This window comes from Macaca nemestrina, chromosome 11, assembly GCF_043159975.1.
Source record: "Macaca nemestrina isolate mMacNem1 chromosome 11, mMacNem.hap1, whole genome shotgun sequence".
Lineage (NCBI taxonomy): Eukaryota > Metazoa > Chordata > Mammalia > Primates > Cercopithecidae > Macaca > Macaca nemestrina.
The window spans coordinates 126,011,826-126,027,463 of record NC_092135.1 but is presented as its reverse complement, the minus strand read 5'-3'; the positions used below and the strand labels follow the sequence as shown (position 1 = coordinate 126,027,463).

Below are 15,638 nucleotides of genomic sequence, written 5' to 3'. Positions count from 1 at the left end.
TTGATGTTCAAAGAGATAATGCAGACATCTTCCAGCATCAAACATGGTCATCAGGAAACTGACCCACAAATTAGCATACTTTATGGATATCAAGAAAAAGAGGCAAACATAGAATGGCATATACATGGTACTTAACTTGATGACACATACATAGAGTAACACCATACGTTACCATCAAAAAGATGACCCATAATAGATTGTCATTTGAGAATATTGTGGAAATAATAAAATCATAGTATAGCATCATATATTGTCATCAAGTAAAGGATGCAAATATAGTTTACATCACTACACGACATGAATTAAAGCAGAGCATCATATATTTGTCAAAGTGTGCTGCAGTAATACTATACCATAACACATACTTAATAAAATTATGATGCAGACAGAGTGTGGCACCACATGTTTTTGTCAAGGGTATGATGCAGACATTATGTAGCATCACTGTCATCAGGAAGTTTAGCCATAGTACAGCAGTATCATACATGGCTCTCAAGGAGGTGAAAAAGTCATAATGTAACAACATATATAGTATGTTAAAAGGTGATACAGACATAGTATAGCATGATATGTGGGTGTCATGGTGGGCTATAGCCTAGAATTATATATGATTATCAATGACGCAAACATGTGATTGGCAAAGGTGCAACATTATCTAAAACAGATATTGTATTGAATCCAGCATAAATTTCAAGATGGTGATGAAAACATGTAGCATCGTGGGTGGTTTTCAAGGTGATGACTCTGATAAGATATAGCACCATACATATTAATGCAGACAGTGAAGCAGACATCATGTATCCTCATAAGTGATCATCAGTGAGATGAGGAAGACAGACAATATAATGCCAAATGGGGGGATAAGGGAGATGACATAATCTAGTGTAACATCATATGTAGTCTTCTTGGATGTAAGGTCCACAGAGTGTAACATCATACATGGTTTTCAAAGAGATGACACAGAGTGGCATCATATATGGATATCAACATGATGGCTCAGTGTTGAATCATAAGTAGTAATCGAAGTGGTGACAAATAAAATAGATCATCAATGATTGTAAAGGAGCTGTGGTACACATAGTAGAGAATCGTTTGTGGTTATCAAAGAGATGGTGCATGTAGTATTACAGCACCATCCATGGTTATCAAGTTTATGATGTAGACATATTGTAGCATCATACATTATGGTCAGAGAAATGACCCAAAATATAGGATAATCCTCAGTACGGGATCAGGGAAAAGACCAGGTTCCAAGATCATACATGGTTATAAAGATGATGAAGATGCAGTATAGCACCATATTTGTTTATCAAGGAGGTGGTGCAGACATAGTACAGTATCACTCATGGTTATAAAGTAAATGAGGTAGACACAGATGTGATGTGAGGTCCTACGTGTTTATCAAAGAAATGCCACAGAAATATTGTTGCATTATAAAGGCCTTTAGGAACATGAGCAGACCTAATGCAGAGAAAGAGAGAGAGAGATGACTCTCTCAATAGATCAGATAGATAGATAGATAGATAGATAGATAGATAGATAGATAGGATGACTATCTTCTGGCAGAAGGTGTAGACATGTTGTAATGTCATACATGATCATCAGGGAGATGACAGAGACACTGTAGCATACTAGTGGCCATCAAGAGCATGACATATGCATAGTGCAGGGATATATGTGGTGTACAAGGACTCTACAAAGATTGATTTTAGAACCATACCTAGTTCCAAGGAGATGACACACTTACAGTATCACATGGTCATCAGAGGGATGATGTACATGTAGAGTACCATCACATATGGTAATTTTAAAATGGCACATAGGATACCATTATACATGAATATCAAGGAGATGACTTACACAAATGTAGCACTGTAGGTTTTCCTCATGGAAATAACCTATATTATGGCATCATAAATATCACAAAGGAGCTGGTCCGTATAAACAGCAGGCATCATATGTGGTTACCAAGGACAAAAACATTACCCATGATGAAAGGGACAATATAATGTCACGTGTGGTTATCAAGGTGATGACTCAGAAATAGGGAGGTATACCACATGGTTATAAAGGCGATAACTTAGTATAATATCATCTATAGTTTTTAAGGAAATGAAGTACACATAGTATAACATCACATGTGGATATGAATGATATCATGCAGTCATGTTTTAACACAATATGTGGTGATACCAAGACCCAAGCAAAGGATAGTGTCACAAATCATCATCAAGATGGTCTTCTCATGTGTGGTTCTGAAAGACGAATCCTAAAACTGCACGTCACTTTGTTATCTAGGAGATGATTCAGATATAGTACAGACTCATACACAATTGCGATTGTAAAGGAGATGACAGAGAAATAGTTTAGCAATATACATGCTTGTCAAATGTTACACGCTCCTTTGTAGCATTTAGGATGCTATACGCAGTGATAATATTGTACAACACATAGTGGTCAGAGATGATGCAGATGTCTTGGGGCATCAAACATGACCATCAGTGATAGGACCCAAAATGTGGCATCACATATGGTTGCCAAGGAGATTTGGAGTGATATTGTAGCATACATAGTTGTCTAAGACACATAGATGCAAACATATGAGAGCACAGTCCACAATTAGCATGTTTATCATTGCAGACACATGGCAGCCTTTTATATGATCACCAAGGAGATAACCCAGAATATGCCATCCTACATGATTAACAGGTAGGGGGTGACAGCAGTATAGCTTAGGTGTGGTTTTCAACAAGGTGACACAGACATAGGAAAACATTTCTGTTTTCAAGGAAATGAAGAATACAAATGAAGCGCAATAGGCGGTCATCACTGAGATGATGAAGACAAAGTGTAGCAATGTCCAGGCCTCCAGTGATATGAAACAGACATACCAGACAGTGCAGCATCATACATGATCATCAAGAAGATAAGGAACACAGTATGCAGCATAACATATTGTTGACAGCGGATGACACAGGCATAGTTTAGCATCACATCCAGTGATCAAAGAGATAACACACTGGATAACATCACACATGATTACCAAGAACGTGACATAACTCGGGAGGCTGAGGCAGGAGAATCGCTTGAACCCGGGAGGTGGAGGTTGCAGTGAGCCAAGATCATGCCACTGCACTCCAGCCTGGGCAACAGAGCGAGACTCTGTCTCAAAGAAAAAAGAAAAAGAGAAAGAAGACGACCTCGATATCACATAACATCATACATGTTGACCATGGAGATGAGGCAGAATGTAACATTATACTTGGTTCCAAAAAAGACAACGTATACACATAAGTCAGTATAGTATGGTATGGTATGATATGGCATAGCAGAGCAGAGCATAATGTAGCACAGTATGGACACATAGACACACACAGACACGGCACAGAGCCAAAAACTGTTGTCATGAAAGGATCTACACGTAGTGAAGCAGGATATATGGTCATGAGAAAGATGAATCAGACAGCGTAGAGGCACATGTGGTCAGGGAGATGGCACACATGTAATGCAGCTGCCATTTGTGGCCATCAGGGAGATGACGTAGACATAGTGTAATCTCATAAAGGTCCTACAGAAAGGTAAGAGGTAAGAGAGCATCACATGTGGTTATCAGGGATATAAGACACATATTATACAGCATCATATGTGGTAGTCAGAAAGATGATACAGAAAGAGTACATGTGGTTATCAAGGCAATGACACAGACATAGTGGAGAATTATAAGTTGTTGCCAAGGAGAGGATGAAAACACGTTCTAACAAATAAAATGATCATCAGGGAGACAAAGTAAATATATTGTAGCATCATCCTTAAATAACTAGGCTGTGTCACCCATAAGGTGTAGCACAGTCCTTTGCAAAGGGCATGATGAAGTTACAGTGTAATTTAAGTGGCTTCAAGAAGATTATAAAAACATAAAATAATATTCAGTCTTCAGGCAGAAGAAGCAAATACACAGTATGTCATATGTGATATTATTGTATGCTGAATTGTGTCCTTTTAAAATTCATATGTTGAAGTTCTAATTCCCAGTATCTCGGAATGTAATATATATACACATAATATATAATCATGTATAATGTTATGTATATGCGTGTATATATAACATATATATTATATATAAATATACAATATATATACACGCATATATATGTATATATACACATAGTATGTATGTGTGTATATATACATATATATGTATGGGTATACATACACACATGTATATATGTATATACGTGTGTATATATACAAACATGCTTGTATATATAACATTATACATGATTCTTAAATATATGCAAGCATAGCATAGTTTCTTCCATCGTCAAGAACATGATGAGACATAATATAGCTTCATATACAATTGTCAAGGATATGGCTCAAAAAATAGTATAAGCTTACTTAGGTTGTCAGAGACATAATGCAGATATAGGGCGGTGTCATACATTATCAGGGAGATGACACATAGCATAGTGCCATACAAGGCATCGGGGTCTCATGGATGATTGGATGCAGAAAAAAAAGGTATCTGGGTGATGACATATAATTTTGTGTCATATGAAGATACCATGGATTTGACACAGGTATGTTGTAATGTCACAGGTGCTTATCATGAAAATGAAGCAGACATATTGCAGCATCATAAATTAAGTGGTCAGGAAAGTAACACAAAAATATTGTATCATCATACCCTGTTTTCCAAATGGCACAGACATAGTGTAATATCATATATGTTTGTCCTGGAGATTAATTGTAGCCTAGTGTAATAAATGGTTATTACGAATATGATGCAGAAATAGTATAAAGTAACATATTATAGCATCTTATGGGGTTAATAAAGGGGTGATATAGCAATAATATAACATAACACATCGTTGTCCAATATATTTCAAATAATGTAACACCACATATGGCTGTCTAGAATATGAGGGGTGTGTGTGTGTGTGTGCATGTGTGTGTGTGTGTGTTCATCAACGAATATATTCATCAAGGAGACAGGGTCTTGCTCTATCACTCAGACTGGAGTGTAGAGGCATAATCATAGTTCACTGTAACCCTGAACTCCTAGGCTTATTTTCCTCAGCTTACTGAGTAGTTAGTTCTACAGGTGCACGCCACCACACCTGGCTAATTTTGTTTTAATATTTTGTAATGATGGGGTCTCCCTATGTTGCCCAGGCTGGCCTCAAACTCCTGGCCTCAAGCGATCCTCCCACCTTGGCCTCCCAAAGTATTGAAATTACAGGCATGAGCCACCACACCTGGCCATGATGCATATATTATATAGCATCATACATGATCATCAAGGAAATTGTCATAGTACAACATCATATATGACTACCAAAGAATAAGGTAGGCATAACGCATGCTTTAGGATAACTCAGAAACATCATGACAATGTATTTGGTTATCAGGGAGATGATGCACATATAGTATAGTGTCATATGTGGGTAACAGGTTATACACAGACACAGTGTGGCGTTGTGATGGTTAATTTTATGCATCAACTTGACTGTGTTAAGGGATACCCAGGTAGTTGTTAAAACATTATTTCTGGGTGTGTCTGTGAGGGTGTTAGACTGAGTAAAGAAGAGCCACCCTCACCAATGTGGGCAGGTATCATCCAATCCATTGAGGACCCAGATACAACAAAAGGTGGAGGAAGGATGAAATTCTTCTCTCTTCTGGAGCTGGGACATCCATCTTCATCTTCTCTGGCCCTCGGTCATCAGAGCTCCTGGTTCTCAGATCCTCAGACTCCAAGACTGACACTAGTGCCCTCCTCAGTTCTCTCAAGTTTTTGGCCTCAGACTAAGAGTTACACCATTGGTTCCCCAAGTTTTTAGGTTTTCAGACTTGGACTGAATTACACCACTGATTTTCCTGATTCTCCAGCTTGCAGATGGCATATCGCAAGATTTCTCAGCCTTCATATATAAATATGTATGTGTGTATACTTATATAATATTGGTTACATACTATATGTGTGTGTGTGTATTTATATACTATTGGTTATATATTTATATATAATATAAACAGAATTATACATAGAGTAAATATAGTATAATAAGTATAAATATATAATATATAAAAATATATAAATATATACAATATATAAATATATAAAATATATATAATTATATATAGGATAAAACAGAACCAATAGGACATACATATAAAATACAATAGGATATATGTATAAAACAGAACCAATAGGATATATACATATGTACAAAACAGAACCAATAGGATATATACATAAAATATCACCACCTTTCTAAAGGTGGCGATGTGATATAGTGGACCCTGCAGACCATGTTGGCCAGGGCAATGAGGTATAAATACTATAGCATCATACATGGATTTCTAAGAAATACTAAGATATGGAACAGTATCATACATGGTTATAAAGAATAGGATAAAGATATAGTATACTACCATACATTATTATAAAGAGGATAACAAACAGTGTAAATTAAAACATAGTAGTCAGATACATGACATAGATAAAATATAGCATCATATGTGGTCGTCAGATGGATAACATAGACTTGGTGTAGCTTCATACGTGATTATCAGGTAGATGGTATTGATGTAGTTTAGCATCACCTGTGTCTTCAGGAAGATGACACATAGTTCATACTTCATATTCTATGCCTCATAGAATAGCATCACGCATGGTATGTGATGCCATGATATAACATAGACTTAGTATAGCATCACATATGCTTGCCAAGGAGACATAGGATGATGGAGACATAGTATAGTACCATGTGGTTATCAAGGATATAGTGTAGACATAGTTCAGTGTAAAATAGGAAATTGTCAGGGAGATAATGTAGAAGTTGTATAGTGTTAACACATGTTTGTCAGGAATATGCTGCAGACATAGAGTCACACCATAAATACTTGCCAGGGAAATAGTGCAGACACTATGAATCATCACATGTGGTTGTCAAAGAGATGACACATAATACAGCATCATATATGTTTGTCATGGGAATGACTTGTTGTTCAGTATCATAAAATGTTATCCAGGACATGATGCATGCATAATACACCAATACAGATGGTTGTCACTGAGAGAATAAAGACGTCATATAGCATTGCATGTGGCTTCAATGAGATGATGTGGACACAGAGTTAGTATCACACATATTTGTCAGCAAGATGACTCAAGGTTTTGCATCATATATGATTATCAAGGATATGATGTAGATATGGCCCAGCATCAAATGTGGTTTTAAAGGAGTAGATGAAAACACGGTGTAGCATAATATTCAACTTTCAACAAGATGATGCAGATACAGCATAGAAATAAACATGATCCTCGGGTGATAAGACAGACACAATATCATGTCACATGTGAGCCACAGGGAGATGACAGATAGAGTGTAGTATCACATGTGACTGTCACAGGATTGAAGCACACTTAGGATAGCACCATGTATGGTTATCAATAAGATGACTTATAGTGTAGAATCACAGTGGTAATCAAAGAGACAGTGTATAGCATAGCATCATGTATGCTTATCACAAAAATGTGGTAGACACAGTGGAACAGCACAGGTGGTTATAAGGGAGATTATAGCACCATTGATGGCAATTAAGTTGACAAGGCCAACATAGGGTAACATCATACATAATAATCAGGGAAGCCGGGCGCGGTGGCTCATGCCTGTAATCCCAGCACTTTGGGAGGGCAAGGCAGGTGGATTACCTGAGGTCAGGAGTTCTAGACCAGTGTGGCCAACATGGAGAAACCCCGTCTCTACTAAAAATACAAAAATTAGCCAGGCATGGTGGTGCATGCCTGTATTCCCAGCCACTTGGGAGGCTGAGGCAGGAAAATTGCTCGAACCTGGGAGGCGGAGGTTGCATTGAGCCGAGATCGCGCCACTGCACTCCAGCCTGGGCAATAGAGTGAGACTCCATCTCAAAATAATAATAATACTAATAATCATGGAGATGACCTAGAATATAGCATCATATACAGGTATTAAGAAGATGACAAAGACCTCATATACCTGGTTATCTAGCAGGTGACACAGACATTGTATAACATTACATGTGGTTATCAGCTATATGATATAGACATACTATTGTGCCATACATGGTCACCACAGAGATGAGACATGGTTTTTAATCATAGCTGGTCATCAGAGAAATGACCCATAGTGTAGAATCATGCATGGTCATCAAGCAAAGCATAAATCTCTCCAAAAATTAAAAGTATGAACAGATCACCTACCATCGGCTGAAGCAGTTGCAATAAGCTTTCCAGTGTAATCAAAGCAGCTGTCTAGTATTTCATCGTCATGGCCTGTTAAGGTTGCCACACATTTGCCATTTGTAGCATCCCACAGCTACAATTAAAAGAAACAAAAAACAAAAAAAAGACTATGACTTTCTGTCTCAAGTGTGAAGATGGCCAGTGGTCTTCATGACATGCTTAGGGCTGGTTAAGTAACTGTGCAAAAATTACTTGTGTAATTCTCGCATGTTCGGTTAGATTTACTTTGATTCATGACCAGAGACCACAGCCAACCATCAAGGAAGGCACACCCTAATCACAGAGAAAACCAAAGTCAGACATTTAGAATCTGCCACTACATTAAAGAAAGAAAAAATATCTCAACGTGTATGCTTTACTGGTTGGGGAAGAGTTTTGCTCTTTTTGTAGGAAGGACATCAAATGATTAGGAGCTTCATATAAAATGACAATGTCAGAAAATGAAAAGTACATTATAAAATTGTAATATATTTGTTACATAAACAAATGATAATTCCATAGTATAATCTCTTAGTAACCATTTTTTAAGTATAGAAACTTAGGGACAAGGAAACATTGTGTTTGAGGCTCCTTGACGGTCACTCTACTAATTGAAGTTCTATAAATGAAAAGTGGGATATTAAATAAAAATAAAATGCCTTCTCAAATAAGATATTTAATATACTTGAAGAAATTCAAATTGCTTTACTACATCACAATTCCTTCAAATTTGGAAAATCCCAAACTTGAAATTTAAAAAATTACCAATTATTATTTGTAAATTAATATCTTAATTTTATATCACTTTTGAAATTTGTTAATGTTACAATGGATATCTGACACAGTAAAGAGTATAGACACAATATAAAGCAAAGATATTTATTTATTTAGCTCACCATGCAGGTTTTGTCCATAGAGCCAGTTAATATTAGAGAGCAATCCCAGTTGAATAAGGCACTGCTAATCTCAGCACAATGACCAATTAAGATATTTACCTTCCTACAACACAAAAATAATTAAAATTAGTGAAAGATATCTTACTTCAGTATATGCACATGAATAACGAGGCCAAGCCCATCTGTGTAAGCTAATCTAAATTTTGGTTTTTATAAAATAATATATTTGATGACAAAACAAATACGGCTTTACTAGTGCTCAAAAAGAAACTACTAATAATTTCATTTCGGCAGGGCGCAGTGGCTCACGCCTGTAATCCCAGCACTTTGGGAGGTCGAGGTGGTGGATCCACAAGATCAGGAGTTCGAGACCATCCTTGCTAACACGGTGAAACCCCACCTCTACTAAAAATACAAACAAATTCTCCGGGCATGGCGGCGGGTGCCTGCAGTCCCAGCTACCCTGGAGGCTGAGGCAGGAGAATGGCGCGAACCTGGGAGGCGGAGCTTGCAGTGAGCCGAGATCGCGCCACTGCACTCCAGGCTGGGCGACAGAGTGAGACTCTGTCTCAAATAAATAAATAATATCATTTCAACAAAAATGTACTTAGATTTTAAACTATCAAAATAATGCTACTTAAGGCAACATTTCAAAAAGAAATGGGTAACAAATAGTAAAAGCCGTAAGAAGTATTCTTACACCAGACGAGTGCACCCTGGTTGTTCAGAAACCACATGTCAAGTAACTGAAAGGTCCTTCTTTCTCTGTCATTTCTTGTTGCATACATCTTGGTCGGCACCCCTGATAATTAGCCCCTCTATTAAATCACAGACAAATCCAAGAGTAGTTTTCCAACACAAATATGCTAATTTAGTTAACTTCCTAGCAACTAGGACCAAAAATCATTAGGAAGGAAGTTGAAGTTCTTGGACTAAATTAAATTTGGGAAATTAACTAAGAGTTTTATTTATACATGATATTCATGCCTAACATAATGACAAGCCATTGAAATTTGATTATCCCTGGAATAAATAGTAGCTATGTAACCAGACTATTGCTAACATTCTCCTTTTATGTTGCTATTTGTCATTATTTGCTCTGAATTCCAAGAATGCACATATTTTGTGAATCAGAAATATCATTAAAGAATGAATTAATTTACATTTTCAATATGTCCTATTTTTATGGAACCCACAGCAGAGTTAATAGAGAGCAGCTTAAGCTAATAAAAAACAGAGGGTTTTCTGAACCCCCTGATCCAGGTTAAAACAATGCTTAAGAACTAAGAATTACCTTCCAGTATCAGCATCCCACACTACAACTGTATGATCAAAAGACCCCGTGATGATTCTGTCTCCTGAGGTGTTAAATGACAAGGAGATGATTTCGGCAGAATGTCCCTAGAAAAAGAGCAGATACCGTCAAGTATACCGGCAGATAAAACAATTTCTGCAAGTGTACAATATCATAGTCTGAAAGGAAATGCTGGAGAAGGCCGAGCTCCAGGAAGGGAGGTCAGCAGTTGGCTGGGGTGAGGATGAGGAGTGTCTGCACGTGGGCACAGGGTTCTTTTTGGGGTGATGGAAAGGTTTGAAAACTAGGTTTTAGCTACACAATCCTGTGAGTTTACTAAAATTAGTGACTTACACACAGCTAGTTCATTTAACCTAATAATGTTGATTAAAAACAAAAGAAAGAGGTTGTGTTGGGGGAAACTAGAGGGCGTCCTTTACATTGTCTTGGAAACACTACAGAGCTGGGGACTACATGGGCTAATAACGCATGGTGTGCAAAAGTAAACAGTGTATGGAATAAAACTAATTACTTTTAAAAAGGCAATTATTAGGATAACTTGACATGAAATCGATTGATAAATTCCTGCCTTTGGCCTGACGTTCAGCTCGTTACTGTCTAGTGTCAGTGAATCAAACTGTGAGACAATGGGAAGAAACCCCTCTGTAGAGCAGATTCGGGAACTCTGATAAGGGGATCCTGGGTGGAGTACGTATAGCCCATGATTCCTCCACTATTTTAGTAAATTCACATAATTATATTTTTAAATAATACAAAGAAATGGAAAAGTTGATTTATAACTGGATATTTCTGATAGATTTCAAAGGACAAAAATGCATGTAGTTGAATATTAGAATTCTAAGTACGCAAAACAAATGCACTCTCCGGGGCAGACAGGTGTGCCGAGCAGGACCCCTCCCTTCGAGTGCTCTTAGGCAGTCTGTAAAAGGAGTCATTTTAGTTGAAAGTGCAGCATTAATAGGGCCTTTCCCTGCACATTTGCCTGAAAGAAGAGATAGTAATGTTGTTGTTGTTGTTTAAAAAAAAAAAAAAAAAAAAAGAACTGAGAACAGAAAGAGTATACTTATACTAATAATGCTAGATGCTCAGATTTAAGAAAGAAAAGCCATTACTGTTATTTTTAAATGGAGAATTTTTTCTTTCTCGGTCCATGTTTCAACTTTCTTAGAAAAAGCTTTCTGAGGAAACAAATCATGTTTTTAAAAATGTATTTATAGTTTTGAAAGGACAAGGAAACTGAATTTCCCATCCAGCTGTTCCCACTGAGTACAACATAGGGTCACCCTATTTTTGTTGCAGTGACTTGGGCTGGGGTGGGAGAAAGGCGAGGGTGGGAGGAAGGGGAAGGTGGGAGGAAGGGGAGAGTGGGAGGAAGGGGAGGGTGGGAGGAAGGGGAGGGTGGGAGGAAGGGGAGGGTGGCAGGTCACCGGGAGGTGCTGGGCGCATGGTGGTGACACACAAGAGCACACCCCACCAGCACTCACTCTGTGGGCGGAGCCCTTTGACCTTCTCCCTCTGGTCACTTGCCCCTCTCTCATTTCAGACTTTGTGATAAGGATGGTTCAAAGAGCAGCGGGCAGAGGAGAGTGTGCTCACAGCAATCGCTTTAAAGATTCTCTTGGCATGGTTCTCCAGTTCTGCCTCTTGCAAAAGTGCCAGCCTCCACCTGCTTTCCTTTTAGCCAGAGAGATGGTGATGGGTTCTAAGCTATAGTTGATGTGTTTTGCAGACTAAAGTTAGTCAAAATAAAAAGCTCCTTGGACTTCCCCAGCACCTCCACCCAAGTCTTTTGGAATAGACAGAAACCAGTAGGAATACTCTTTCACCACTACAGTCTGAAAACCAGCAACTCAACAACATCCAACTTAGAGCTCATTTTGTAACAAAAACACGAATAAGAATTAACACAAATAACAGGCTCATTAACATTATTGACATACTCTTAAGGTGCAAACTTCCTCGCCATTCTGAATGTTCCACAATTTGGCTGTTGTGTCCATACTTCCAGTCGCCACCAATGTGCTTTGAGGGTTAAATGATAAACACACCTAAATTACATGAAATGGGAGAAATTTTAGGAAGATAGAGTTTCAAAGTGTTCATTATACACAGAAAATTTTCCAGATGCAATTACCTTACCAGATTCAGCCTAATTCTTTGTACAAAACACCACATATGTGTGACCTGCTATCCCCAGGTTGAGTCCTTCAGAGTCTTCCTCTTGAAAAGAGGCTGCTTGTTCTCCCACAGCACCCAGCTCAGGCTTGGAGGGGCACTGGCTCCCTTTGCCACTTGCAGACCACAGAAGAACATGAACAAAAGTGAAGCCCATCTCCTTCAAGATCCCTGCTATCTGGCTCTCCTTCTCCTTGCTGCTGTCACCACAGTCCTTCCAATCATGGCCCCTCACTCATCAAGAGACTACAGGCTTGTAGTCTCAATGCCAAGTCTTAGGTGTCCTTCACATGGGCAATCCATCCAGCTCCCCCAGACCCATGCCCCAGACGACTCTTCAGTAGTCTCTCCCATGGCCACACCATGGACCTTGGTATTATCTTCTCTAGAAGATTCACCACCAATTCACCAATCCAGGGTCACAATTTCCCTTCCCACTCCCCTCCCCTAGAAGATCTTTCATCTCATTGAGACATCTGCCTTTTCTCCTGGTCCATCCTCCCCATTCAACTGACACCCTGGAAGCATCACTCCTGCCATTATCCTCGACACTCTTAGTCCCTATCTATCTAATGTACCTTTCGTACAAACTCCTAACATTAACTTTTATCAGGTAAGGATTTTATCCAATCATCTGCCTCCCTGCCTCATCACCCAGCCAAGGTAGCTTAAGAGAACTGCACAGAAAGTTACTGGTATTGCTCATTTATGCCTCTGTCCTCAACAGAGTCCTCAGCACCATTCCCTACTTTGTTTAAGGTGCCTCTGGCTCCATACATTCTCCCATTCCCCACTCCTGCCTCTACTTCCATCCTCACCCCTCCTCAACAGACAAGCTGGCCTCCTACCACTTCCCCAAGAAAACTCTCCTGTCAGGTAGGAACTTCCCCACTTGGATCTTACTTTCCTTCCCTTCAGTCTCAGATGCAGAGGGATCCTTCCATCTATTCTAAGACCCCCTTCCCTGCACAACTAGGGGAGATGCGCCCACTAGGGGAGATGCGCCCACTAGTTTTCCTTCCCTCTAGACTAGATGCTTTTCAGTGACCTGTAAATATGTTTGAGTAAATCTTCCCTTGACCTTATGTACCCCTCTTAGCTACCCTTCTTCTGCCTTTACAACCAAATTTCTTGGGAAACAGTCTACCATCATTTTTGTCCATCTTCTGCTCACTCTTAACTCTTCTGAAACCACTCTGGCTAAATGTCCAATCCAGGTTTGGTCAGTCATCCCACTTAACCTCCCTGACATCTGCAGCACTGACTCCTTTGTTCTTTAGTTTCCCTCCCTTTCTTCTTGTTTTTCTTTTTTCTTTTTGTATCATTTGAAGTTCTCTCTTCTCTATCCTCCCAAGATTCTGTCAGTCTCCTCTCCACACTCTACCTTTTCCTCTAGGCAATTTCAATTGCTCATTGGTTTCTACTGCCACCCAGATACCAGTGACTCATGCATCCAAGTCTCTTTCCGAGACCTCACTGCTCAGTTCCAGCCCTAAAGTGCCAACTGCTAAATGGATGCCTCTGTTTGGCTATCACACAGGCAGCTTATATCAATCTAAGACACAAAAGTCATATCGATGCAAACCTGTTCCTCCTCTTTCATGCACAGAATTTGTGAATGGCACTGCCCATCATGCAAGCACAAAATCAGGGAATCCATCCTGGGTTCCCCTTTTCTTTTATGCCTCATAACTACTTAGTAACCAGGTTCTACTCACATTCTCTTCATCTATCTTTACAACACACCTTCATCATTTTTCACTTGGATTGCAGCAAGATCCCCAACTGGCCAATAACGCTGATCTTACCACCCTCCCATTTCTTTTTCACACTGCACAAAAATAATCTTTCCAAAGACCGCAGATGATCATACCATCTCCTAGCCAAAAAGTCTCAACAGTGTGGCATTACCTGCAAAATCAAATCCAATTCTTTAGCATAGTACATAACCTCCTGCATAATATGGCCCTTGCCTGCCTCTCCCACTTTAATTGCTCACACCCTGTGATCTGAATTTGAATGGGCTATAGGTGCGCTAAGGCATGGACACTGTTAACCCAGGCAGCTGGGCAGCAGCAGGGATCCTTGCCCATCATCTCTGGCCATGCAGCTCCCCTCAGTGTGCTACAAATCCACATTTGCATATTCTGCACATGGCACCACATGGAGGGTCAGGAAGTTCTGCTCTGATCACACAGAGCCACCTGAGTTTCAGGCACACACCACTTCTCAGCATTTACCAGGACTGCTCGCTCTGCCTGGAATGCACATGCCACCCCTCTGGAAAGTCTTTCCTGAACACCTTTCCCTGGCTCAGGAGGCCAAACTGCTCCCTCTGTGTCCACACTGAAATCCCCATCCACTTCTGACACTTACAACACATCTTTGAACTTATCCACTGATGCTTTCACTCCTTCTATTAAATAGTAAGAACTGTGTCAGATTCTCTCAGGTACCCTGAGCATGTAGGCCAGGGTTCCACACATAGTCAATATTTAATAAATATTTATTGGATGAATGTTGACTGAAAAAGATGAACGTCTCCCTAGGAATTATAGATAAAGAAAATATTTCCCAGAATCTAAAAGAGTGTGGGAAAATGGTCACACTCTAAGGACATGCACTATGTTTTTCTTTGACTTTGGGCAAGTTACTTAAGCTTTCAATGCCTTAGTACCCTACTCTGTAAAATGGGGAAATACCTTCCTCTTAGGGTTGCTATGAGGCACAACTAAGCTAATACCTGTCTGTGTAAAGGGGCTTAGGACAGTGCCTCTCAAACAGCAAGAACTGTGAAAGGGTCAGTTATGTTTCACTGCAGTATTCCCAGTCACTAGCAAAGTACCTTCAACAGAGCATGAGTTATTGGTGGATTAATACACCATGAATGTTTAGGATGAGTGTAAATGAATTTTACTTCTAAAATAAGCAGACTGCTTTTGTTCTTGTTTTGTTTAAGGTGTACATAAATTAGCAGGATACA

The 15,638-nt window shown here is 39.3% G+C and overlaps 1 protein-coding gene across 5 annotated transcripts in view; it reads right to left on the bottom strand.

Moving 5' to 3' along the window:
• Positions 1-15,638, bottom strand: part of LOC105473969 (dynein assembly factor with WD repeats 1) — a 58,198-nt gene that overhangs the window by 11,597 nt on the left and 30,963 nt on the right. For all 5 annotated transcript variants that reach the window (XM_071073486.1, XM_071073489.1, XM_071073490.1 and 2 more), the window contains 4 exons: positions 12,421-12,528; positions 10,460-10,566; positions 9,166-9,268; positions 8,249-8,363 (listed from right to left, as the gene is read on the bottom strand). In XM_071073486.1, the coding sequence (XP_070929587.1) occupies positions 8,249-8,363; positions 9,166-9,268; positions 10,460-10,566; positions 12,421-12,528 (433 nt within the window). The remainder of the gene's footprint in view (positions 1-8,248; positions 8,364-9,165; positions 9,269-10,459; positions 10,567-12,420; positions 12,529-15,638) is intronic.